This window comes from Lingula anatina, chromosome 2 (assembly GCF_051362555.1).
Source record: "Lingula anatina isolate TDL-2025a chromosome 2, LinAna3.0, whole genome shotgun sequence".
NCBI classification, from domain to species: domain Eukaryota; kingdom Metazoa; phylum Brachiopoda; class Lingulata; order Lingulida; family Lingulidae; genus Lingula; species Lingula anatina.
In genome coordinates, this window is record NC_141768.1 from 13,677,600 (window position 1) to 13,703,083 (window position 25,484).

General features: G+C 36.5%; 1 protein-coding gene across 4 annotated transcripts in view; it reads left to right on the plus strand.

The window, feature by feature from the left end:
* The window catches only part of LOC106155604 (uncharacterized), a 72,077-nt gene that overhangs the window by 27,517 nt on the left and 19,076 nt on the right, over nt 1-25,484 (plus strand). For 3 of the 4 annotated variants that reach the window (XM_013530504.2, XM_013530502.2, XM_013530500.2), the window contains exons 3-4: nt 21,563-21,811; nt 23,676-23,741. In XM_013530504.2, coding sequence (XP_013385958.2) covers nt 21,661-21,811; nt 23,676-23,741 — 217 coding nt within the window. In that variant the 5' untranslated portion in view covers nt 21,563-21,660. Of the gene's footprint in view, nt 1-242; nt 423-21,562; nt 21,812-23,675; nt 23,742-25,484 lie in introns of those variants that run through there. The other variant, XM_013530501.2, reaches the window with a different exon arrangement.

The window sequence follows — 25,484 nt, forward strand, 5'->3', positions numbered from 1 at the left end:
ACCTGTATATTTGCTATGAATCACTACAATGTAATTGCTGATTACTTGTCTAAGTATTCAGCAATTACATAAAATAAAAATGAGATGGTGGAAAAAGTGGTTGTGCTTTGAAAAGAAGAAAGCACTTATAGGAGAGCAATTGATCAGAATTAGCAAAGGTACCAGAGTTGGCAAGTTTTCACCCTCAAGTTTATTCTTGTACTGTTCTGTTTCAGAAACTCCAGCAAGACTCTGTCTCCATTTCAAGTCTCACCTTTTACCAGCAGCATATTTGTTTTCCCCTTGAACCTGTTTAAGTTACCTGTGTATGTATCTGAATCATGTTCTGGAACTTAGAGCTTTTCACTGGGTTGGTCATTGGCACCACATTGCCATGGCATGCCTATTGGTTCCCAGCCTTTCCGCCACAGCTCCCACCACTGGTAAGTGGGGGAAAACACTGGGTCTTCCCTTCATTTTATCTTTATGTCTGTGTTTAAAGGTCTAAGTCATTTTAGTACCTCAAGATTGTGGGATTTGTTGAGAGTACATTAGTTTTTTTTCCAAGAAGAAAACTCTTTAATCTTACTTGAGAAGACTTTGTTCTGAAAAAATCTTGTTGTATATTATGTTTTTCTCTTATGTGTATGTTAAGATTATCAGATTTAATGTTCTTTCTGATTGGTAGAGGGGTTCTTGAAGATGTTTATCAAGTTCTCAGAAGTCTTAGTTTGAATGACCATGAACATTATCTTTACATCACCTATGATTGTTCCATTGCTTCCAGCTTTCATTTTCATGTGAACATCTATAAATGGCACTTAAATGTTTTAAACATGCTGTATTCACTTTGTAGGCAAGATGTGATAATGAAGAATTTTTGTAATGACGTTCTCTCCCACCAGGAAATTCAATTTTAGCCGGTCTAAGTGACAGATAATAAGAATTATGTGCAGTGTATAATGTAAACAGAAGCAGCAGACATATCAGCAGACTGGAATTTTCCAAATGGCCTCAATTCTAGATAGAAATATATGATGTGGGCTGTACCTAAATATTTATTTCATCCAAAACATTAAGAGGTGAACCAGTTGAGGAATTTCATTTCAGCAAATTTTGTTTTAGTAAAATCCTCTTCTTGTCATATACATTTGGGTAGAAGACGCAGCAGAGAATCTTCTATTTATGTATGAAATAGAAATATTTTTATTGAAGAAGAGTTGTTATCTTTTGATTGTTAAAAGTAACTTATGCACGTCTTTAAAAAAATAACGATAAAAAACAATGCTGTCTGATTGGAAAAGAAAATAGTATGTGGATGTGGTAGTAATTGATATGGGTGTCAGTTTACCTGAAGGCAGTCTGAAATATTTGAAGGTTTTTAACATTGGTGCACTGATATCTAAATGTTTACTGTTGAAATTTGTCTAAACTAATATTAGGTAATGAAGACATGTCTAAAGGTATGAAGAATCTGGCGAAGATCAAAGCCGACATGGTGAAGGGGGACTTGTACAGAAGTGGTCTGTTTATTTCTCCCAAGGACTGAAGAGGTCTCATTTCACCTACATAATGTGCACGGAAGAGGAGCTCAACCATATTATTGGACAAGCAGACAGATAAGCTGGATGGTTTTTAAAAAAACCTACGAAACAGTTTTGGAGATATTGGAGATAAAAGCCTTTCAGAACTTGATGACCTTGTAAACCTAGGCGTATGTGGCTATAAATTAACCCATTTTCACTGTCCTAGGTCAAAGCTTTTGCCATATAGTGTCATAAAGATTTGGAAGTGTGTTGATCATTAAAGCTGTTATGGGTCAGAAAATTTTGGAAAAGAAAAGGAATATATCATTTGAAATGAAAAAATAAAGTGTCATTTGATAGGGGGTATGATGCATTCCTTTTGTCATGGTAGGCATAAAGAAAATACTAATTGCCTTTTGTGACTTTTATCTCTTATTATGTGGAACGAAAACATTTTTTGTCACTGATGTTATTAATGAACACCACTGTGCTCTTTTTCAGTAAAAAAAGCACTTTAATTAAAGTATCATTGAAATATAAAATGAAACTGGAGAGCCTGACTAGATTGACATTGACACTGACATTGCCTGTCAGCATGAGTCAAAATATATTGACTGCCAGAGACACTACCTCACTGTCACCTGCACTGCTTCTTTTCTTAGAACCAGCTGATACCTTGTATGTGTCACAATTGGTGGCAATTGACAACATCTTTGAATGTATTACAGTATGCTGGAGGCCTGTTATTTGTGGTCATTTGCCTTGTGTTTTTTGCAGGAAACATGTTGCTGAGCATGTTTCTCTGTAGGCTGTGATTGATTCGTCTGGGTTATACTGTTTACAGAACTGGGCTACATCTCACCTGCTGAGGCATTTGTTTGCTGTTGCTATTTTGTCCGTGGTATCAACATACATTATTATACATGCTTATTCAACCTGCATACACGTCTGGCATATATTATATTAGAAAATTTTAATTTGCAGATATATATATATATATATATATATATATATATATATATATATATATATATATATATAGACCTAGTATGTTTAATGGTGGATTATTTATTTTTGGGAATTGTCGGTTTTAAGACTTTTGTCAGTTAGTATTTGCCCCTATTGTTCTTGTTGTGAAGTCACTGGTTCAAGGGTTCTTATAAATTGTTGTTCCTTAGTTCCTTTTTGTGAAGTTTTTGGGTCTAATGGTATTGTCATGGAAAGTTGCTATTCATGATGATCCTGTAACACTGTTGGTCTTCGTATTTCTGTTATAGCCACTGGGTTGTTATTGACATGATGTTACATTATTGTTAGGAATGTCCCCGTTGAATATCTGTTGGTGAGCTGTTGGCCTAAGGGTCCCTATTGCTGTGTTACTGGTCTTGGGTGCTTCTGTGATGAAGCCATTTGTTACAAGATCCTTTTTGTCATACATGCTGTTGGTATTCAAGGGGGGGGGGAGGGGTCTGTGGTAATTTTGTTTTGCCTATGGTTCTTGTTATGCTCTTTATGGAAGAGATTTTGTTGCGAGGGTTTGTGTGTGTTGATGTTTATTCTGGTTGCCCTCTGGTTGTAGGGATGCTATGGTCAATTCCTGTTCTTTTTGTTTCTCTCGTTAAACTTTGGGATCCAGATTCTTTTGCCTGACCTATCATTTTTGGGTTTCTATAGCCAAACCTCCAATGGCTAGTGGAGCAAATTTTTGTCACTAAGGTTAATTTGGGCAAGCATGTCAATGTGTACATTTGCATGGGTAGAATTGTAGTGGACTCAAGCAGGGCTTAGTGACACTTGCAAGTCTTCCTGTGGAGAAGACATGTCAAGTACAACTGGAGATGACTGCACTAATGCCAATTATGATTTTAAAGAAGTATTTGAGGGATAACCAGTGATACCTGCATCATTAACAATCTTCACCTTGATTTTTATTTTTTAAATCTATAAAATTGATCCAGTTGCTGTGAACAAATCCCATCATAATGGTCACAGAGAATTTCTTCAGAGTTAAAAAAATCTTTTGTTTTGAGATCAAAGGTTTGTCTAAATGCCGTACTCTCTCATTATCGTTGCTAGTTAAAGAGGGGTGACAGTCCCAGCAGGCGCAGTGACAAGCCAGGAATGTGAAAGCAACCTCCAATAAAGGCCCCTGTGACAGAAATGGGAAAGGAATGTTGTGCACTAGGATCTCCTGTTGACTGGATATTTTTATGAGTTTTGATAGATGCACTTAACTAAGTCTGATCACTTTGTCAGTTTATGTTTACACAGCAAAAACAATTAGATGAGGCCAGTGAGGCAAAGTTATATAAACCTGCTATTTGTAATGCACTTGTCACATTGCCTCCATTGGCATTATTTATGAACATATGAACAATAAGTGATGTAAAGCAGAATTAGCACAATCTGGAGAATGTTTGTTAACTGTCAAAGAAGAGAAAACATGAATAAGAACATGAATTTAACATAATACATAAACATGAAACATAAACATGAATTTAAAAGTACTTTTAGCTCAAGTTTTCACATTTGCCCATGGAAAGGGTCTTACAATAATTTTAGGAAAAGAGCTATACCTTATATGAAATGAATTCTCATTTGGCTTCAAGTGGAACAGCACATTATTTGTTAAAGAAAATTGTTGCCAAAACATTATCCATGTATGACTTTGTCTTGTATGTATAAGTATTGTTGTTCACCCATGTATATAATGATGTACCATCTGTAGGTCAGACTGGCAGGTTAATTAAGGTAGCTATTTGTACATGTAAAAAGTTCTTTTGATCCTCAGATTGAACTATTAAGAATCCAGGGCAAGGTTAGAGTAAAGTGGTCAGCTTGGTGAAGAGCCACGTAAACATATAGTAGAAAAAGTTGTGGTACAAAAGGGCATGGGGCACGCCTCTTAAGTGTTATGGAAAAACCATTGAGTGAGTACCATTCCCCTGAGTTGCCCTCTTGGTTGTACTCTTGGTCGACTTGACCACTACACAGCAAGGGGATAATTCAACGCTGACCATTGGTCACTATTTTCTGGGCGTTTGTCGAAAGTGCAAATGATTTTATAAATTTATTTTGTAGATTGTGATCGCTATCAAATGAATTGTCTAATTGGAATCTTCAAATTTTAAAAGAAAGTGAATTTTCTCCCCCTAGACTGTGACTTTTTGATCCTGTTTTCCTGTCCAACCTTTTGCTTGCTAAGAGAACACTTCAAAGGTGAAGATTCCTGTGTTATGCATGCCTTTTTATCTGACTCTAGTCACTAAAGTATTGTCCACTGTATAGAGTGTTGATCACTGGTCAGTTTGGCTGTGGTTTGAGTTTCCTTTAAAGACATTATACTGTTGTATTAGTTAGCTCTTCCTTCCTTCGGGTCAGCCTTCTTGACCCTGGGCTGGTTTTAAAGCAAATTAGATTAAATTCAATATATTGGCATTGGGCGTGTTATTTTACAATGATTTTTTTTAAGTTTGAAAAGGACTTTACACTAACTTTGGTTGTATTCAGCTTTCTTATTATTATTTGATGGAAAGATTGATTGGATAAGTATATATATCAGTTGAATGTTGGCTAAATCCTCCAGTGCCATTAATATTGAAAAGGTTAGAAGGTTTATTTTCCTCTTCAAATTATATTTATGTATGGAATTCTATAGTCAGTTTCTTTAATTTCTGCCTGCTAGGACCAAAGCAAGTCTTATTTATTGAGTATATTATTATTATTATTATTATTATTATTATTATTATTATTATTATTATTATTATTATTATTATACCTTTTTAAAAAGGCATTCTTACTGTTATCCTTTATATTTATAATTGTTCTATTGCTCTGAGATGGGTTTTTAATTAATTTTTGGGGGGTTCTATATAGAGGCAAGTTATCAATGGAGCTTTTAGCTTTAGTAGCACAGTTTATGCATCACTTTACCCCTTAGTTTGGAAGGGTACTTGGGAAGCTTACCACTTGAGCTTTTTTCATGGCTCACTGCGACATGGCCAAACAGTGGATTAACAGCGAGTAATTATACAAACAACCTACAGCTTTTTATCTGCTGCCATGTTTTATTTTTATCCTCTCCTTGGTTGGGGCCATGTTATAACGTCAGGTTCCCCAAGGTGTGTATCCTTAAACTTGTACACTTCATGGGTTTATCTTTACCAGTCCCTTAGCTAAAGTACCCTCTCTCTCACCACTTGCTTATGTCAATGTGGATGCAATGCTCTAACAGACAGACACTTACCCAGTCCCTGCTTTCCTCTTCCAGTATTGTAAAGATGACACTGCTCTTAAGCCTGGAGATGGATTAGGCCCTCACAGTACCATGTCAACAACTCTCTTGGGAGTTCTCCAAGCTCCATTCAGCCTGACAAGATGCTCTTTTGGTTCTAGAGGGTTTAGGGACTACACTGAAATATGTGGAAACTTCATTTTTGGCAGCAGATTTGTTTTAGTTGTAACTCTACTGGAAGAAAGGGTGAAGAAAGATTCCATTTAGCATTGGCCGTGATTCAGTTTGAAGTAACATTGTGAGGAGCTGCGTAATAAAGTTGCAATGCAGAATCTCACTTTGTTTGCATGTGGCCTATTCTTTGAGTAAAGCCATTGCAATCCCAGCCTGCTTTCGTTTTTGTTCTTTTCGGCCAACTTTGAAAATATTTGTTGAAATGATGAAAATTTGAAATTGAAAGCACATTTTTGTGTCCATCTGATACATGCATAGAAGATTTTTAAAAGTTTGTGCCAAAGCAAGAGAAGTTGGCATATTTTGTGACCAATTTCAAATTTTCCTATTAGTAAACATTTTAAATCCTTTTTATGTTTTGACCTTTTATTCTTAATTCCCTTTTAAACAAAAGTACCTCAAAGACAATATTTTGTTTTTGCCTAGATTTTTGCTTGATAATAACACTAGGGGCTCGATGATATCTGTAAGGGTCACAGGTCTGGGTTGTAATGGCAGTTCAATGGGTTCCTGGGTTCATTTTGTTGTCTGTATGTCACCAGTATGATATGCTGAGCAGGGAAATGATCTTAGACATTAGGATGGATATCACAACATTTGTAATTCTTTAGCAGGTTTTTATGTTGATTTTAAAAGATAATATGTTGTTCAAGTGCTTTTAATGGACTGTCACTGTGGGACCTACGAAGTTCTTCCTTGTATCGTTTGTCCCTCACACGGAGCAGCGAAAATTGAAATAATGGGGAGTTCATCTAGAAACTGGTGCTGAAGGAAAAACATTTGATCCTCGAATTACAAAACATTGAAGGCACCGAAGCACAACCCCCATGGTAGAGTTGGAAAATAAAACTGGCTGGAAATTAGTGGCCCTGTTGTTGAATTTACATTTCTTTCTGTTCTGTTTTCAGTGCACTTGATTTTAATCACTCCACTAGAAGGGAGGACTTCTAAGAAGGAAAAAAATAAGTTTGCAGCAAATTCAATTTTTCTCCTCTGGCTATCGTAGAAGAATCAACTTCTATGAAAATTTACTGCCAACATAAATTTTCCTGACATTTATATGGGATTTCCATATGGTCTCATAGAGTCAGAAATTTTAATGGAGCTAAAGATAGGCACTAGGATGATCCCTAGAATGCCTCTCAGAAACAATAAACAAGAGACGTTTTTTCCTGCCCATGCCCTGCTTACGTTGCTCATCCTCTCTAGGAATGCAGCTTTAGATAGAAAACTCTGGTGGTCTTTTATTGAAAACAGATCACCAGAAATGAATGGATTTCATTGACATTTGTTATTTTCTCAGCAACAACACCTACACTTTCAAAAAAGTTTGACTTTTAACTTAGTTTACCAGAAGAGGCATGAAGCCCATTTCTTTTGTTGCTTTTGTTAGCTTAGGTAAACCTGCAAAGGTACCCGTTTAATCAAAATACAACAGGGAACATTGTAATGTAAACCTAAAAATAACAGGACACTAAAAGGCTCTTAGGAAGAATTATTTCAGGCAAATGGCGCTGTAATGTTGAGGGAAAAAAGAGTAGTCATTCTCTTGGACATTGGTTCTGTTTGTTGAAAATAGCAGTCAAGAGCAAAAGTGGAGCTTGTAGCTATTTGTATTGTCCAAGTGTGCAATGTATTATCTTTAGACCATGTGGGTGGCATGGCAGAGAGGCAAGGCACGCGTACCCAGACAGATATTGTTTTAATCTCCTAATGTTGTGATTGACAATATTTCTTCAATTGTTTCTATAGCAGAAATCAACCATAATGTGTAGATGTTACCCCTGGAAGAAGTTATTCCAAATATGCTTCATGCTACTGTTACAATAGCCACTGCCATTTAGTATGTTGTATAGTTTTCTGTATGTAATGTATATGAGAAGAAGCAGACTGATACAAAGGTGCAAACTTGCGTAAACTTTGTGTCTCTCATGGTAAGAGGCAATGCAATATGGAACCAAAACTTAACTGGCAAAAATCAATTACAACAGAAGACATTTTTGTCAAGTTTTTAATAGGATGACAAGATTTAACCCTGAAAAGTCCTGCAAGCTTTGTTGTAGTGCAATTGTTTCCTCAACACCTTTCAGATGTTTGTGTTTGCCAGTCTGCCCAGGGAGCCAACTAAGTGGCAAGATACATAGGCATAAAAACACATTATTTAGTAGGCACGCAGAGAGCCTGCAGTCCAGCGCTGACAAAAATACTTTTAATGCCATGTTTTTTTGGCAGTGGAGTGACGACTTCAGATGATGTGCTGGTATATAGCTATGAAAGATAGGAATTTTGAAATGCAGTCGTTTGTAGTAGCTAGGCTGTTCAAGTAGGGAGAAGGGTTGTTGTTTTTGTACGGTATTGTCATTTTGAGTGGAGGGTATTTAATTGGACTTAATGGCTGATGGTGTTCTGCACCATCAGTTTGCTGTGCCTCAAAGGTATATTTTCAGCAAGTATAATCACTTTGGTTGCTGAAGAAAAAAAACATCGCCATTACATTACATCCTCTATTGGGCAGGGTTAGAATTGCCTCTAGAGCTGTTGACTTTCAATTTTGCTCAAATTTAAATTGCACTTTGCAGTACTTTTAAATGGACAGGCCCAAGTGTGGAACAAATAGGTGACTTAAACACTCCTCTTTTTGTTTGAATGAAAAAAAATTATGCATATGATACTAAAATGAGTATTTAAGATTATGTGCAGTGTTGTCTTTTTACTGTCGGCTAATATCTTTTCTTTTTTTACTCCATTGAACAGTGTTACATCAACCTCCCACTGCATTCCACAGTGTATCTATAAAGAGCCATCTTGGAATCTGTGGCTGGCGTCTGTGCTGTGATTGGGCAATGTGTTGGACAGAATGAATGTCTAGGGGACCATGGGCCTGCTGTGAGCAGCTGTTGAACACGCAGATCTTCTGCTATGTTTTAGCCATTCACTCATGAAAAGGGGTGGAATGAGGAGGGAAATTTCACATCACTTGAGGAGATGTCAACAGAAATATTTTTAATGGTCTGAAAGTTACTTGGGTACATATTATGGGTCTTTCCTTTTTTTATTTCCCTTGTTTTTCAGTTGTTGGTGAAGATACAGAACAGACATACATTGCTGAATAACTTCAACCTAGTTGTTTTTGCCTCTTGTCTTTCTTAACATTTGAGTTTTTGTTAATGAAAATGATGGCAGATCTTAAACATGTAGAATTTTGTTTTGTCTGTTTACTTTTTCTTTACAGCCAGCCTATGCTAGAATATGGGCCACACCCACTGATTAAGTGTTCGTTTCTATTTGCTGTCATTATAAAGGCATTGGTGTCCACCATCTTTACCCAGATGCCTGGTTTGTAGTTTGATCATGGTTGTTTAGCTTTGATCAACAAATTCCCCTCTTTAAAACCATGAGTGTTTTGAGTCCTTCTCTCCCCTTGTAAACTGAATGGAGCTCATTGCAGAAGTTGTTCAACTCTTGTATCCCATATGCTGGCATTTATCATGAAAGAGTTTGCAAACAACATCCTTGCTTTTGAAGTTTTAAATTTTTCAATGTCTTGACCAAATTTGTATTCATTTCAGCCTTTGGACTAGAATGTTTGTTCTCAATGAATGAAACAGCAGTGTGCTACTAATAGGAGCTTACTCTTTTCCAGGAAATGTCAGAAATTACTTTTGATCACTGTCCTTTCTTTTCTAATGAAAACCAGATCCATCATTTGCCAGTGCTGCTATAATGCATTCTGAAACAAGGAAATGTGCTGTGGGAGTGTTGAACTTTTAGTGAAAAAAAAGTTTAGAGAGTTGACTCTGGGGATGTAAATATTTAGAAGTCACCTGGTTTAGGCTGGATGAGTACAAATGTTTGCAGCATTGGCACGTGGAGCTTGCCAGAGTATTTATTTATCACCTAGGAAGTTGACAATAAGCAGGGAATAGGCCAGCAATTGCCATCTCTTCCCCTTCACTGTCATGGAACATGGAACTTGGAACATCCGAATGAAATTGGCTATGAAGTCAAGCTGTTTAAGTTTAATCACTAGCAACTCTTGCTGCCTTTCTTCTCTCAGCCAGAAAACAAACCTTAGTGCTTAAGGCCTATATGGATCAAAGGCTGCAATGAAATACATGGCAGTGTTGAATTACTGAAAAGACTTGCAATCACACCACCGTCACTTTCAGTAAAACTCCTACAGCAGAGAAAATAAAAAGCAGATAGAACCACAGCAGCAGATCAGAATACCTTTACACAACTAAATTGTAAATAATTTTGCCAGTTTGATCATAAACACTCCTACGCAGATCTCTGGTTGTGGTCTTTCAAAATGAAAAGCAGGTTTTTTGGCTCATCCCTCAATGCCGTGTGCTAATGAATCACTGTGAGGCACCCTTGCCCACTGTTGCATCTTATCTTGTTCTTTCGTACTCTTTCAATGAAAGAGATACGTCTTTTATTCTCTTTGCTTTTGAAGTGTTCTAATTTTAAAGATTTTTCAATTTGAAATCTAATGTGGTAGAAACCTCTTAAAAAGATTTCCATGTTGTGAGGACAATCATCTCCAAACACTTGGTGGTGCTGCAAGGTTTTAATTTTTCTTTGCCTGATTGAACATCTCTAGTGAACAGAGTTTCTCTCTCAGAAAAGAAAGAAAAAATAATAGGAAGAAAGAGACCCAAAAGTAAAAAAGTAAGCACATTCTTATAGGTCTTACAAGCCTAGTATGTTTGTCAGCAGGTTAGCAACTGGCTTGTAATGTTTATCAGCAATGTCTGATTTGTTGCATTGAGCGCCAGTGTGGTGTCACATGATCAGCTGCAGGACAGACGGCAGGCGTGCGCCAGCCACGCTCCAGGTTACCCACTACTTGGGGAACATTCAACCAGACATTATTCCTCAGACCTATTAACATGCAAAAGCACATTCCTGTTAGCCTATTCATAATCTGCTCTTCTTAATGTAGCCAGTTGCCAGGGCTGGCCTGTGATTGGTGAAAGGCACGTGCACACACTTGACTAAGCTTTGACATTCACATCCGCTCACCAGGTTATTGGTTTTTCATGTCCTGGTAGGAGACTAAGCAAAGACATTAGAAATAGTGACAAAACATATGCTGCGGGATGAAAGCTTCCATCAGATGGCCCATATTTTACCATTTTCATGGGTTAGGAGCTGTGTAATGGATATTTAAGTTTTAAATGCTTCAGCATGAGCTTGAAACTTTGTTTTTCTCCAGAATTACAAGGGCTCCTGTTGAAAATTTCAGAAACAATCAACTTTTTAATATTTTTGAAAATCCAAGAAGTCATTAGATCTTTCTTTTTGTCATTCTGATTGCAATGTTGACTTTCAGCGATTCCTCAATTTCATTACTAGCATGTACCAGTACTTGGACAATTTGATTAGTTCATCTCAGGATTTTCAAAGGGTTTTTCAAAGTTTTATTTTGAACCTATTCAGATGCAAGATGAATGTGATGGCAAAGGACGGAGATTTCCTGTGCACTCTAAAAGAGCCATTAAAAACCCAAGTGAAGAAATGTGCATGTGGTTTACTCTTTATTCCACGCGCATTTGTGAAACCAAGCAATGAATTTTGTTGAAATTGCCACATCAAAGTGAAAGATGCCATGACATCAGGTTCACAATGATAAATGTTACATTAAGGGAAAGGAGAGCGGAGGAACAGATATTGCCCATTCTTGTGTGGAGAATCTTACTGTTTCTTTATTATTGATGGGCTCTATTTCTTTTCCAGCTAACTTTCACCTCTTTTTCATTCCTTGGTGGGGTATTTTTTTATGGAGTTCTATATTGGGTCCATTTTGAAGTGCTCTTTATTTAGTCTCACTCCCTTTGCTTCTAGTCATCCAGCCTGTAAACAGAAGACAAGGCAAGCTGTTTTTAAACTCTGGTCTCTCCTGATGGTATCTTAAAAGGCAATCTTCCACTGATTTAATTTACTTTAAAAATTTGAGGTAACTTGAAATTGCTTAACCATGTGTAAGCTAAGGCAATACAGGGGTCTCCTTGAACCCATCTATCAGTAGGCTGCAGTTGGTCCCAGTTTGGGTGTTGGCTGAGCAGAGAAAACAGTCTACAAGTTTTTTTCACACCTAGAATTGATTCCACAAGTAAATTTTAATGGCTAGAAAAAAAGTTTTGTCTTAGAGCTACATTTAAAAGTCGTCCCCTCCTAACCATCCGTTCCTTGGTCTAACAGATGTCAAGGTAAATTTGCACTTCCCATTTTCTTAATGATCTGCAAGGAACTTTGTTGAGGGTCGTGGAATTTGAAAATACTGTTCATTTCAGGCTTCTGAGGTCTGTTTGGCATACCATCTGGAAGATGGAAATTGAAATTCGGCTTTTTGATATGAAATAAGATTTCTCTTGATGAAAATGTCAATCAAAACCGCCAAGTACATGCCAGCAGGGTTCCAAAGTCATTGAGAAATTTACTGAATAACATCTTAGCCAAACTAGAATTCCATTAGTTATTATCATTTACAAAGTCGGAATGGTTCCTCTATCCAAAATTCAATTGGTTATCACAAATTTAACATTTACTTCTTTCATTGCTCAATGAATGTTGTGCAATTCTTTGTGGTTACAGAAAAAATGGAAACCTGTCAGAGGAGATATGCTTTTGCTTATCTCCAAAATCTAATAATTCAAAAATATTTCATAGCATGCAGCAAGGGCAAAAGGCGCAAGCTCAATTAGTCTTGGCATGTTTTATTATATTTGCCCACGTGCCTGTTAATGACCAGGGGTTGGTCAAGATGTAAATTGTTTTCACTTGTCATAATGTGGCAAAGTTTAATAAACTTTTGAGTTGCAGTGGAGCATCTAGATTAATATTTTCCAAGATGGTACCTTTTATTTTCAGAACTCGGCCACGTAGTTTACCTAGCGTTGAATTAGCAGGTTCATCACTTTCACAAGTTCTGTTATGAAACGGCCATACGCAGGTATGGAGTTGTAAAAAAGGCCACCAGTGTTTTCCCTCTCGTCAGGGGTGTTGTATACCTTGAGATTCAGTTGAACATTGTAGAATTAATCCTTCAGGTGGTATATTGTGATCAGTTGGAATGTTTTTTTATCAAACAGATAGCTTGGAGAATGAAGGAGCTGAAGGTTGGGTATCCATTTTATTTCTGTTGGAAGGTTGAGATTTGGCTGTTTAGTATTTCTCAAAAAAATTTTTTGAATATTTATTAATGAAAAATGATGCAAGCATAAAGGTACTATACGAAGTACAAACACATAGTCATCATACCATTGCAAGAGCAAAAAAAAAAAAAAAAAAAAAAAAAAAGTGAAGGCATTTTAAATGCAAACAATCCTAGCATATGCCGTATTTTATATTGTAATAATATAGTAAACAATTTCTTCTAGGAACTTTGGTACATAGATGCACAGCTGAACATTTTCTGAAAGTGTTTTTGTGAATGGTTATCTTTAAACTTATTCAATGCTCAAGTGTTGACTATATACTAAGGAAAAGCTTCTGACTTTCAGATAAAGTTGAGGTGTGTGGAATCAGATTATTTGGTTTCTTACAAGCTGGTCAAGTGGCTTATTCACCTGTTCAGTTAAAGGTACAGGTAGCAAACATAAGAAGTTATGGCAAGACCCTTGGAAGGTTTGGTAAATAAACATATTACCAGTTACATTTAGTAAATAAACATATTACCAGTCATGTTGGCACATATAACTCCTTTTAAATGTAAAAAAAAAAAAACATTAAAATAATCAGTTTTGGTTTTTGTTATTAATTTTTTCTCTATTTCCTGTGGTCTATGCTACATCTCCTATACAGCAGAACACCTACCTGTAAGTTTTTTATTTTTAATTTCACACCTGGAATTTGCCCTAGGTGAATGCCCCTGGGCAGGAGTGTAAGGGAGATCACATTTATTAATGCAGTTTGTTGTCTATTGTATCAGATGTAATTTCTGTTCTTCTAGTTGTTGTCTGGCTTGTTCTCTCACTTATCTTCAGTGCTTATCTTGTGCCTAGTATCAGCAGTAAAAATAGAAAGTACCCTCAGATGCATCCTTAACCCCCTTTTTTTGTACAGATCAGCCTTCTAATTATCTGTCGAGAAGAGTTATCAAAAAATGATCAACTTCTCTGGTAGCTCTGGGATGTATGCAGCATTTGTGCAGCGGCAAGCTTGGCCTGCCCTATACCATAGGTATCTTGTAATTCAACATGGATGTGATTTAATCATACTGTAATATTTTTGATTTATTTTTTTTTAATTTATTTTTTAACATTAAAATTATTTCATTTACAGTAATGATAAATCAAAACAAAATCAAATGCATCATTTGTGTAAATGATGTGAACTGCTTTGTGATTGAATATAGGTACGTTTGCTTGATTTTAGGTCGTGTTTTTTTAAAATAAGTACTGGATAAATCACATGCAAACAAGTAACACATCACTTACATTTATTAAAAAAAGATAACACCTGGCGCAGAAGCATCCACAGGTGATCTGTAGTCTGGCCACATCAACATAGGTACGGGCTGCAGCCAAAGTGGAACAGATTCAGATAGCTGAATAGGTAATTCTTAGGATTGGGTCAACCCCCCAATGGTCTTTACACTACCTGAGACTAATCTAGAAGAGTTATTTGTGGGGAATGGAGCATGTCAGACCTTTCATTTTGATCTATACACAGATCTTGATGAGGGAAGGAGTCAGTTGGGCAGGGTCACTGCTCTTTACAAAAGATGTCTTTCGTACATTCATATATTTATTTATTTATTTATTTATTTATTTATTTATTTATTTATTTATTTATTTAATGTGCTTTAGTTTGTGAACTTCTTAAAATTCTTATATGATATTTACATCTCGGTCACATGTTAATGATGATGGAATGCAATAATTATTTAAGGGAATGTGCATAGTGGTTCATAGGAAAAGAACAAGTCGTAAGTTAGTAATCTAACTTTTTTATTGTACTTGTTGTTATCAGTTGCATTTTTCTCGTTTCTGTCTTCAGGATTTTTTTCCCTAGAGGTGAAAACATATTGCAAAAAGTTATAGGCTTTGATCTATCAAACATTTTATATATATCAATATTTTGCATTTCCATGAGCATGGTCAATGGTACAGGACAGCTCGGGTGTAAGCACAGGTATGGCCGGTTAACAACAAACAAACAGGCTGTCAGGGCATTTATGTCTGTTAATAAACCTTATGCTATAGATTCTTAAAAGAGATGGAGTTTCCTTGCAAGCAGCCTAACCTTTACATATGAGCAAATAGTGGGTGTGAGAGCTGATGGAGTGCAGACAGAGCCTACCTGTAGGTAGGTAGGTAGTCTGTGGCAAGATGTGTCTACCACTAGCTTCTGCTTCATCTGCTCAGTCCAGGAACAGGTTGTTTCTGTGCTTGCTACGTGTAGCAAAATCTTTTCAGATGTAAAGATTCATATAATAGAAATATTTATTACACTGACAGATTCAAAACATTAAGGTGTAGCTGATTGTTGCATTTTATGCCCGGTTGTCTTATTAAGAACACCTATAATATAAAGAGATGCTGTTGATGTTTTGTTCAAGACTGAAGCTAATCTCTTGCTGCACAGTGACCATGTGATCAGGAATTGACATAAAATAGGATTTATTTTATGAAAGTTGCATATTTGATGGTTCCTTTAAAGCAAATTAATTAAATAATACAGAATAAATTACTTTGATTCTGATAATGTTATGCATAGTGATACGAGAAAGCTATAGATAAAGGGAAATGACAACACCAGTGGGAAATTGCTTGCAGCATGTTGCAATTGCCAATGGATTGAACACCTGTGGGATGAATTGAAGGAAATAAGTACTTTATAAGTTAAAAATCATTGATATTCACATTTCTTAGTGTTATTTATATAATCATCAAAAGACAGATTTTTCTATCAGTTAGATACCTTCTATAAACATTAAACTTGGCTACATAGCAAAATACCTCTTCTGAAAATAGACACTTTTGTTTTGGTGTAGGAAACCACCACAGAAAAGGGGAAAGAATGTAAAATGTAGAATGTTTCATTGCCATTCAATGCCAAGAATAAATAAACAATACTTAAAGACCACTTATCACCAGTGTAGCTATGATGTTTCTATTACCCAAAGCAGACTTTTTGCAGTCACCTAATAGCAGTTTTACAGGGATGATTTTGGACACACAATTGATTCTGGATTAAGATATTCTATTGGTAAAACTAGAATCCAGTATCTTTAACCATATTTTTGTTTTTGCTATTGTGAGAAAACAACCCAGCCATTCTTATCTTTTGTTGAAATCTGTACTCTTCTCCATGGAACCCCTGACTGTATGCAGAACATTCATAATTTCATTATCTTGGGTTATTCTGTTCAGATCTCCGTCTGATTTAGCTTTTACAGCGGAAGTTACATGCCATCTTTTAAGTTGGGCACCTGTCGTTTGCCACTTGGTACTGATACATCAACCCAGCCTGCTTGATGGGCCTTTATATTCTATATATATTCTGCAGCAGGGAGACCCACCAGATGCAGCGCGGAGCTAGTGGTGAGATGGAAATAGAATAAGTGGCCATTGCAGTGACCTTTAACATAATAGAGATGATCACCAGTGATGCAATATTGTCATTTTCCAGAATACAATAAAATGACCTATCTAGTCAGTATTTGCAGCTTTGTTTAAAGCCCCAGAAAAATGCGCAGAACCAGTCGGTCCAAGGCCTACAAGATGTTGGCAATTTGAAACTCTGTCTCTGGTTGTGGTCATCTTGCATTGTTATCATTCTTCCATTTGGTTGTATAATGTTTGCATGAGTTCTGTACCCATGTTGCAAACAATGGCTCCCCATGTGTGCCCCACCATGTGGCAGACAACTGGACCCCTTTGTGGCCATAGTTTTGTACACTGGAGCAGTTGCTGCAGACAATTCAAAGCATCCTCCATGTTATTCTAACTTTGCTGTTGATCTCTGTGACAAGCAATGGTTTCCAAGCATGTGTCTGGAGTATGTGTGTGAAACCCAGTGGAAGTCAGAAGGGTCATTGAAGTGCTAGTTTAATTTCCAAGTTTTTTTTTTTGACTTCACTAATTTACCCTTTGGATTTCATCTGAAGTTTTTGCAAGAAGTATTTTCAGGATTTAGGGTGAATCATATATTTGATTTCGATTTTTGACAGTGTAACAACGCTTGTGGTGCTTGTAGAAGAGTGTCATTTATCTTTCATACATCTTGATTTTGTGATCTCTTAAAACACTCAATAGAGATCTTTAACAGATTTTTCTAGCAGGTTATTAGATAAAATGCTTGCCCCAAGGGGGTGTACAGTACAAAATATCATGAGAAATGGTTTGGATACAAGTGTTTGCAAGGCGTCTCTCCGTACATGCACAACTGGAAAAAATTACAAGTTTATGTAATGTGAATAAGAAAAAAAACTAGCAAACTTGAATGACCCTAATAGTACAAAGGGACGATAATTCCTTTCAACACTTGAAACAAAATAAACATGTCTTTTGTTACAGAATTTTTTTTATGTTCGTAAAGATTGTTTGAACTTGGTATGCTGTCAGTGTGGCATATTTCTGGAAAAAAATAACAGTTTAAATTTTTTAATCCCTGTGAGACTTGGGATTCATAAAATGAAAACCATACCATAACAAGGGAAATTGCTTGATACTTCCGTTGAATTACATAACATGTATGAATTTTGATATTTACCCATTTCCCTTTTTGTTAGAAAGTATTGACTTTGCGGTTTGGTGTGGCATTTGTGTGCGGAGAAAGTTTAGCATGTCATGTGCCGAATAGTCCTGCGCCTCCAAAGCAACAAACACACAGGCAGATTGCAAGACTGGAGGTCTATGAATTTTGTTGAATCTACAAATAGAGCAATAATTGCTGGCTGTTATTCTGCTTGCATAAGTCAATCTGACAGTCCTGTGTTCCTCAGAGGAGTACTCTGAACTTTGGACAGTGATTGACAGAGTATGTTGGCTGATGGATTTCCTCAAGAACACATGCTTATCCATGTTTTGTAGGCACTATGTGTTGCTTAATGCCATGGATAAGGATGTTCTTGTTTTAGTAATTATGCTAGGGTTGGGTTTTTGGTGAAATAGGCCCAGTCCCTGGAAGAGATTCAGATTGTGTTTGCTACCAATTACCAATGGCAACATGGGTTCAGATCTTTGCTTTATGATTACAGATCTTTACTTTAGATCTAATCTTTTGCTCAGAGACAACTTCAAAACACTGTTTCACTTTTGTCAACTGTTTTATCATTTCTATTATCATAGCACTGCATGGCAGGATTTGCTTTATTGGGCTATTTTCAAATTCAACAGGTAGACAGTAGAGTTGCTGGCTTAACACTTACTGAAGAAATTAGAATAAGCAAACAAAAAGGTTACAGAGATCAAAGATTCCAATGATTTCCCATCTATTGGTTGTGAAGTCGAGCATATGACTGACGGTGTTAGAAATGAATTCAATTGACAGGTCACGAAGACAGACAGGAGAATGAGATGTTGGACTGAATTATCTATTGATTGTAGGTCAGCTTTCTTTAGTGGAACCAATTTGAACTGAAATTGGAAAGTAAGGTCAGCTAAATTGGACTAAACAGACCCCCCAGGTTTATCCTTGGTAACCATTTGCTGATAGTTAAAAGGATGTCCCAACAATCTTTTTTTTTTACCTTTGAAAATGGTTTTTTTCTTTCTTTTTTTTCTTTTGGAAGGGTGATTGTCTTTTCAATAAAAACAGTTATATAGCAAATATATTAATATATATCCCTGTAACTTCTGTACTCTAATTAATTACAAATGCATACTTACACAAATCTGTTTAGAAGATAAATATTAAATGAAAAGTTTTTGAGGTCTGCTTCACAATAAAAGCAGAGCATTTTTTTTTTCATCCGAGAAGTCTTGCCCTTTCTGTGCTATAAGTGTTCATTTATTGCATGAGTACAATCAATGAATCTGGAAACTCTTATTTGCCAACAAAATGTAAAAGCATGAGAACATCTTTTATGGATGGAAGAGGTTCAAAATGATCATTGTTGTTGTTGTTTTTTTTTTTTTTTTTTTTTTTTTTTTTTTTTTTTTTTTTTGTAGAAAATTTCCCTTTTATCTTCCATGTGCCCGTAAGTTTCTTTTTTCTTCTTAACTGTGTCCTCAATGCATGACAACACATTTTCAATGTGCTTTATTTCTTCACTTATCTGAAAGACCCCTTTTTTAAGCAACATAGCTGAATTAACCTACCAACAAGATTTTAAATGCAAGATGTTTTTTGTAAATTCCATTGATGTAACAAAAATCTGAAGTTCCTACCAAGAAATGTGTAGTATGTTCTAGGTATACTGTAGTGGAACTTAAATAACATAATCCTGTTTTCTGGGTTGCACAATTTGGCTGTGGTTCACTCAGCATTGTCAAGATGGATGGTAGAAGACATCTGGAATTTGATTTTCTTCTTATTGCCACTTGGTATGGAGTAAGTGAACAGTTCCTTGGTGTTAACTTTCCACCTTCAGAAAAAGCAGCATGCACTGTGTGCCTTGGGAGCCTTTTTCCACTTGAAGTCTTGACCAGTGTCCATTCTTGACCATAGTCCAGTCTCGACTATTGGTCATCTGAGGTGAAGGTTCTGGTCATGATCAGTGAAGTAATTAGCCCTGAAACTCAGATTGACAGCCTAACCAGCTATTAATGCAAAAGGGCTTAAACCAACCAATAAAATGCTACTTGAACAAAGCATGCCACACTGGACATCAATTAGGAGCTATTTCAATCCAATAGTTTTTCAATACTTTTAAAGATAAGGTTTAATGTCATTTAAAATGTATCCAGAAGTTACATCTTCTGGGTGAAGGTAGAACTCCAAAAGGCCAGAGGTGATTTCAAGTTCTTTGCCATTAACTGTCCCACTTTCTGGGTGTAAGGCATAAAGAAAATTTTAAGAAATGACTTAACTATGTAAACTACATCCAGTGAAATCCCCCGCAAGTAGTTAGGATTTGCTCCCAGCGGTGCCCAGTGCTGTCTGGGTTAACAGGGCAAGGTGCTTTGTAATCAACAGCACCTGTTCGCTGTCATATTGTGAATCCTAAAGTATTCTCTATGGGTATTTATTGTTTTCTGTTGACAGGTAATAAGCCTGTCCTAAACTTAATAATAAATGAGCATGTGGCTGTGGAAAAATGGGCAGGTACTTGTCAAACGTATCTTATAATATGTATTTATTGCTTGTTCATCCTCAAAAATTTCATCAGGACAACTATATTTATGGGGTGGTGATTTAATTTGTGGATGTAGGAATTTTTAGGGGACGTGTTATGATATAAATTTTCTTTCTTAAATTTTATCTCATTTTTAAACATGAAGGGAAAGCGCTTGCTCTATTGATGTCAAATAAAAAATTGGTGCTTATGTCATAAATGGGTGTGGCCTACCCCTGAAACTGGCGGTACACTTCAGATAAGCCGAAGCGGGTGTTGCACAGTTTGATTAGATATTTTTAGATAAGGCCATTGCTTTGATTTTGTTCATTGTAGCCAGATTTTTTTTTTTGTGTAACTGGCTCAATTTCTTTAAAACAAATCCCAGATTAAGTCTATGATCCAACACACAATATAATATAAATACAATAAAATGTAAATGACAATAAATTCAGTTGGGATTTATATAATAGCTTTCCTTTTTTTTGTGCCACTTGAATTGGATACCAAATCCCAACTGAATTTATTGTCATTTACATATATATATATATATATATATATATATATATATATATATATATATATATATATATATATATATATATATATATATATATATATATATATATAAGATGTGTAGACTCTAAGAAAATGTGTGACTGATGTATAGAACTGAACTCGGGCGCTTTGCTGGGACATGTATCAGCAGTCTTTGACTCTTTGGAAACCACAATTCTTTTCCAGCACGTGCCTGGCACTCTCCGGCTCAAGTCAAGCTGACACAAAGCACACTTCGCTGTATGCATGCAATTATACAGGATAGGGAACTGCATTTCTGTCGCCTGATTACTTCAACCCGCAGCAGTTTTCAGGAGATTTTGTCGAGATTGTGAAGAGAAAAACAACTTTTTACTAACTTGCTAATTTCCTTGCGGACCAGATGTCCTGCAGTGTTGTTTAAAAGTTTGGTCATTGGTCAGTTCTGATTCTCCATTAGCTCCGCCCCCAAGTGTGCCAGGCAGTTACCGTGAACTGTGATTGGGTGAAAGTCAAATCTTACCTGACAATAATGCCGAGCATGCTGGTTTCTGACTGGTGATTCTATCTGTTTGGCGTGTGGCTGAGGGATCCAACATGTGGCACTAATTATTTATGTAGCCTCACTCCTGATTATAAACTAATCTTCCTTGCTGCTGTTTTTATAGCTGGCTGCCTGACACTACAGTCATTTATGTGAAGAGTAAAGGAAGGAAGAGGAGAGATTGCATTGGAACACAGTCATGGCTGCAACGGCCGTGGAAGCTGAGCTTGCAAAACTCAGTGAGTTAATGAACCCTTTGTACAACTGTATTGTTACAGATTCTTCCAATGTGCCCTGGTCCCCTTTTTATGGAGGAGCCCGTATAGACACTGAAGCTATCCAGTACATTCATAAATTCTATTGCAAAGACTGCAGGATGGAGCATGAACAGAAGGAGAAGGAACGACAGCAAATGCAACAAAATCAACAGCAAACAACGCAGCAACAACAGCAGCAATCTCCAACAAGCCCTCAAAACTCCTTAGAGGAATATTCCCTGCAACAGTCTATGGATAAGAATAAAGAGAGTGAGTACTTCAATTTTAAAGCTTTTGTTGTCTGTTTATGTTTTGGTTTAATGTTTTCCTGGATGCCATTATGCATTATAACATAATTCTAGTCTATTTATTTACTAATAACACTACATGATATTCATAATATTGTAATGATTATGCTGCTCAAATTGCCATTCTCTAATAATCATAGTAGAAATGGTTTCAAAATATTTGACTTAGATGTTTGAATAGTATGATAATAATGATGGTTATGATGCTAGTTTCTCCTAAACATAATGGTCATTATTAGACTTCCTCTATTTCTCTGGAGTGTTGTATGGAAGTGCTGAGTGTGATAGTGATGTATAAATCTGTCAGTTCCTGTAGAGGTAACAAATGCCTCTACCTTAGTCACACATTCTGAATTTTAATGAGAAAGGTTTACTGGCATTGGAAATTGCATTGAAGCAGGATGTGCCCCATCTGAAAAGGTTAGGTATGTTACCTAAGCACCCATAACACTGATGTCATTTTATCTGGGTTTATTTCGCAGCATTATACAAGTGAAGCATTGAAAAGGATGTTTTCTCCATTTCTTGCCCAAACTTTTTAGAAGCACTTTTTTTTCTTTTTTTTTTTTTATTTCCCTTGGTTTTTTTATGGATGAATTACCTTGATGACAACTTTGAAATCAAAACCAGAATTTAACTAGGTCCATATGGGTTGTAGAAATCATTATTTTAATGTTGTGGTATCAGTCGAATGAGAAACTGAATGTATTGTGTATAATTGACTAAATGTATACCCAGAAAAAACAGTTACGATATTCAGTTTTATATACTAATGTGCACACATGTGCAAATGAATGCTCCACCCCCCCTCAAAAAAAAAAAAAAAAAAAAAAGGCTTCTTGAGAACCTTTAAGTTTTTAAAAAAAATTTATGTCCACTGAAGTATTTAATTGTATAAGAGCTGTGGAAAATTGACTGCAGTTGCTCACCTAATATGAATTCTACAAAGACTGCTCATTTAATTGTCTTAGTGGTATTTAAAGGCTTCATGTTCGCATGCGCCTACATTATCCAATAAAAATGGAGTGGTCATGTTTGACACTCATGGTCAAATTATCTTAATGTGATCTGCGAGTGCCAGTGTTTAAAAAGTTAAATGACAAGATTTGTTATCAGATGTCTTTTTTTTAACAAAGTAGAGGAGAGATTGACATCATAACACTATGCCGAGGGCCAGGCAAGCTTAGTTTCCTGTTTAGACTGAGTGTTATCCTCTAAGCCTAAAAGGTTGAATTAACTCTTGTGGTTAATAAATCAGCCCATTTAACTGCTACAGAGGTGTCACCAGATGCCCCTTGTTCCAATTAATACTGCACTTGGATGTGGCAAAGTCAAATGTAATTGTAAAAGAAAAGGCCTGTGCCAAAATCTTTTAGAAGTATGGAATATATAGGCTTTTCTTGTGCTATGATGCTTGTGTTAAGTATCTCGATACAGATACAGGGTGAAGAGAAGGACAGTTATCATACTGATTGAGGAGGGTCATTGGGATGAGTGGATGAAGGACAGATGTTCAGAAAGAAGTAGTAGATGTTTTTACATAAAATTCCTATGCTTGTTTTTTAGGGTGAGTGAATGAAAACCACATGTAAAGAAAGAAGGAATGGATTTGTCAACTTGTTTTGGTCTCTTAACAAAATTTGTAACTGAGGAGAACAATAGCTCTAGGAACAGTAATTAGTTACTATCCTTGGAGCACTTTCTTCTCATTCTATCACTATGTATCACACAATAGTCAAGAGGTACATGGTTTTCAACTGAATGGAACACTTGATTCAACAGTTGATTGGTATTATTGTTCTGATCTTTGTCTTTTTTAATTTTAGCTCTGAAGAGGAAATTGATGCTTAGAAGACCAATCAGTGAACTAGTAGAACAAGGAATTTATCCCTGTAAGTATAACATGTAAAACAGTTTGCCCGATTTGAGTACACTTGCCATTTTGGCTCATTTCAGTCTACTTGACTGTGTTGTTTTTTTTTGCATATACTTTCAGTGAAATCTGTACAAAAAATATCCAAACCATTTTGTTTCATTCCTTTTGTGTAATCTGAAGTCTTGCCCATATGCCATTTTCATTTTATGCCTAGCAAGAAAAGGGGCAGAGAAAGACACTAATTTAGATATCACCAAGCATATCTCCTTCAGACTCTGAAAAGTCTGACCCCAATTAACTTTCATGAGAACAGACTGCTTCCCTTCAGAAAATTTTCATTATGGGAACACAGATGCTCTCTGGACTGCAATCAGTGGAGACATAATATGATGTAAGATTGGGATTATCACCACTGCTAATCAGCTGCTGCCTTGTCCCTCCACACAGTGTCCCATCTTAACCTAGCACAGCAGTGGGAAGGAAGCATTGGTCATCTTCATCAATAAAATAATGTAGATCTGGGGGATACTTGAGATCGAGTGACTGACCCGTGTGTTTGAATCACAGGAATGCCAGCAAGGAGGTGGATCTCTCTCCATTGCTGGAATCATCTTGCAGAAGTGGGTGTAGTATGGAAGTAGGAAAAACATTGGCTGTAATCTAATTAAACCCTGACATGATAGTTAGTTCACAGCTACATGTATGTTCTGCTGGGGGTTGGTCACAAGACAGTGCATGCTGGTTCCTTCTTGCCATTGTCAGAATGATCTCTTTGGGAACCTAGGCTTAAGATGCAGATGAATACCATTAGATTTCTGGCCAGGAAGCAAAAGCCATTTTCATGGTGGCCATTGAATAATTCCACGGGCTTGTGATTTTTGTGCCATCTGCAGTCTCTGTGAAGTATGACTATCATTGCATACTGGGGCCACTGACCATTGCCCAGTATTGGCTATCCATAGTCAGGACTGATAAGAGATAACCAAGGCACAAACAGATGATTTCTAATAATTTGTTTACTCAGTCAAGCCCTTTGAATAGACCAACTTTGCCAATAATATCACCAGAAAGAGAAAAGAAATATGAAAGGATTTGGGACTGACCATGAACTTTGTTATGTAAGAAAAATGAAGTCATTTTGGTAGAATCAATATAAGTTCAACTTTGGACAGGATGTCATCAAACTTTGTGCCAGATCCCCAATAAGCAGCAGCCAAAGATGGCCAAATTCAATTTACAGTATTAACTGTTGGTGTCTTGTAGTTTTAAGTGTTTCTGTGGCAGCTCTGGGTTTTTAGTGTTGTGTTGTTGAATTAAATTAAACTAGGACTGCATTTTGATGCACCAACTGACCAGCTCTGCCATATTCTTTCTTCACTGAAACTTTATTGTTTTCAGCTGGACAGTGTTTTGGATTCGCTTTAGTAAACTTCAGACTTTGGGGAACAAATTAAGGGAATAAAAGTGAGCGGTGGTGGGAGCAGTGTTGCGGTGTCCAGTATCACTGGCCTGGGATACAGTTGGATGTACAGGCACAGTTCACACATAGAGAAAGCATTAATCATTTAATGGAAAGACAGGGTGGCCAGAGCAGGCAGGGTGGACAACAACATGTTCTGTGAATGAATCTCTCCCAGAACTGCAACTGTTCTGCATGGCAGAAGCAGTGTAGTAGTAGTAGTAGTAGTTTTGGCAGTGGTAGTAGTATAGTATAGTAAATTTGAAAGTTTTCAGAAGCCAAGTGGGCAGGCAACAGGCT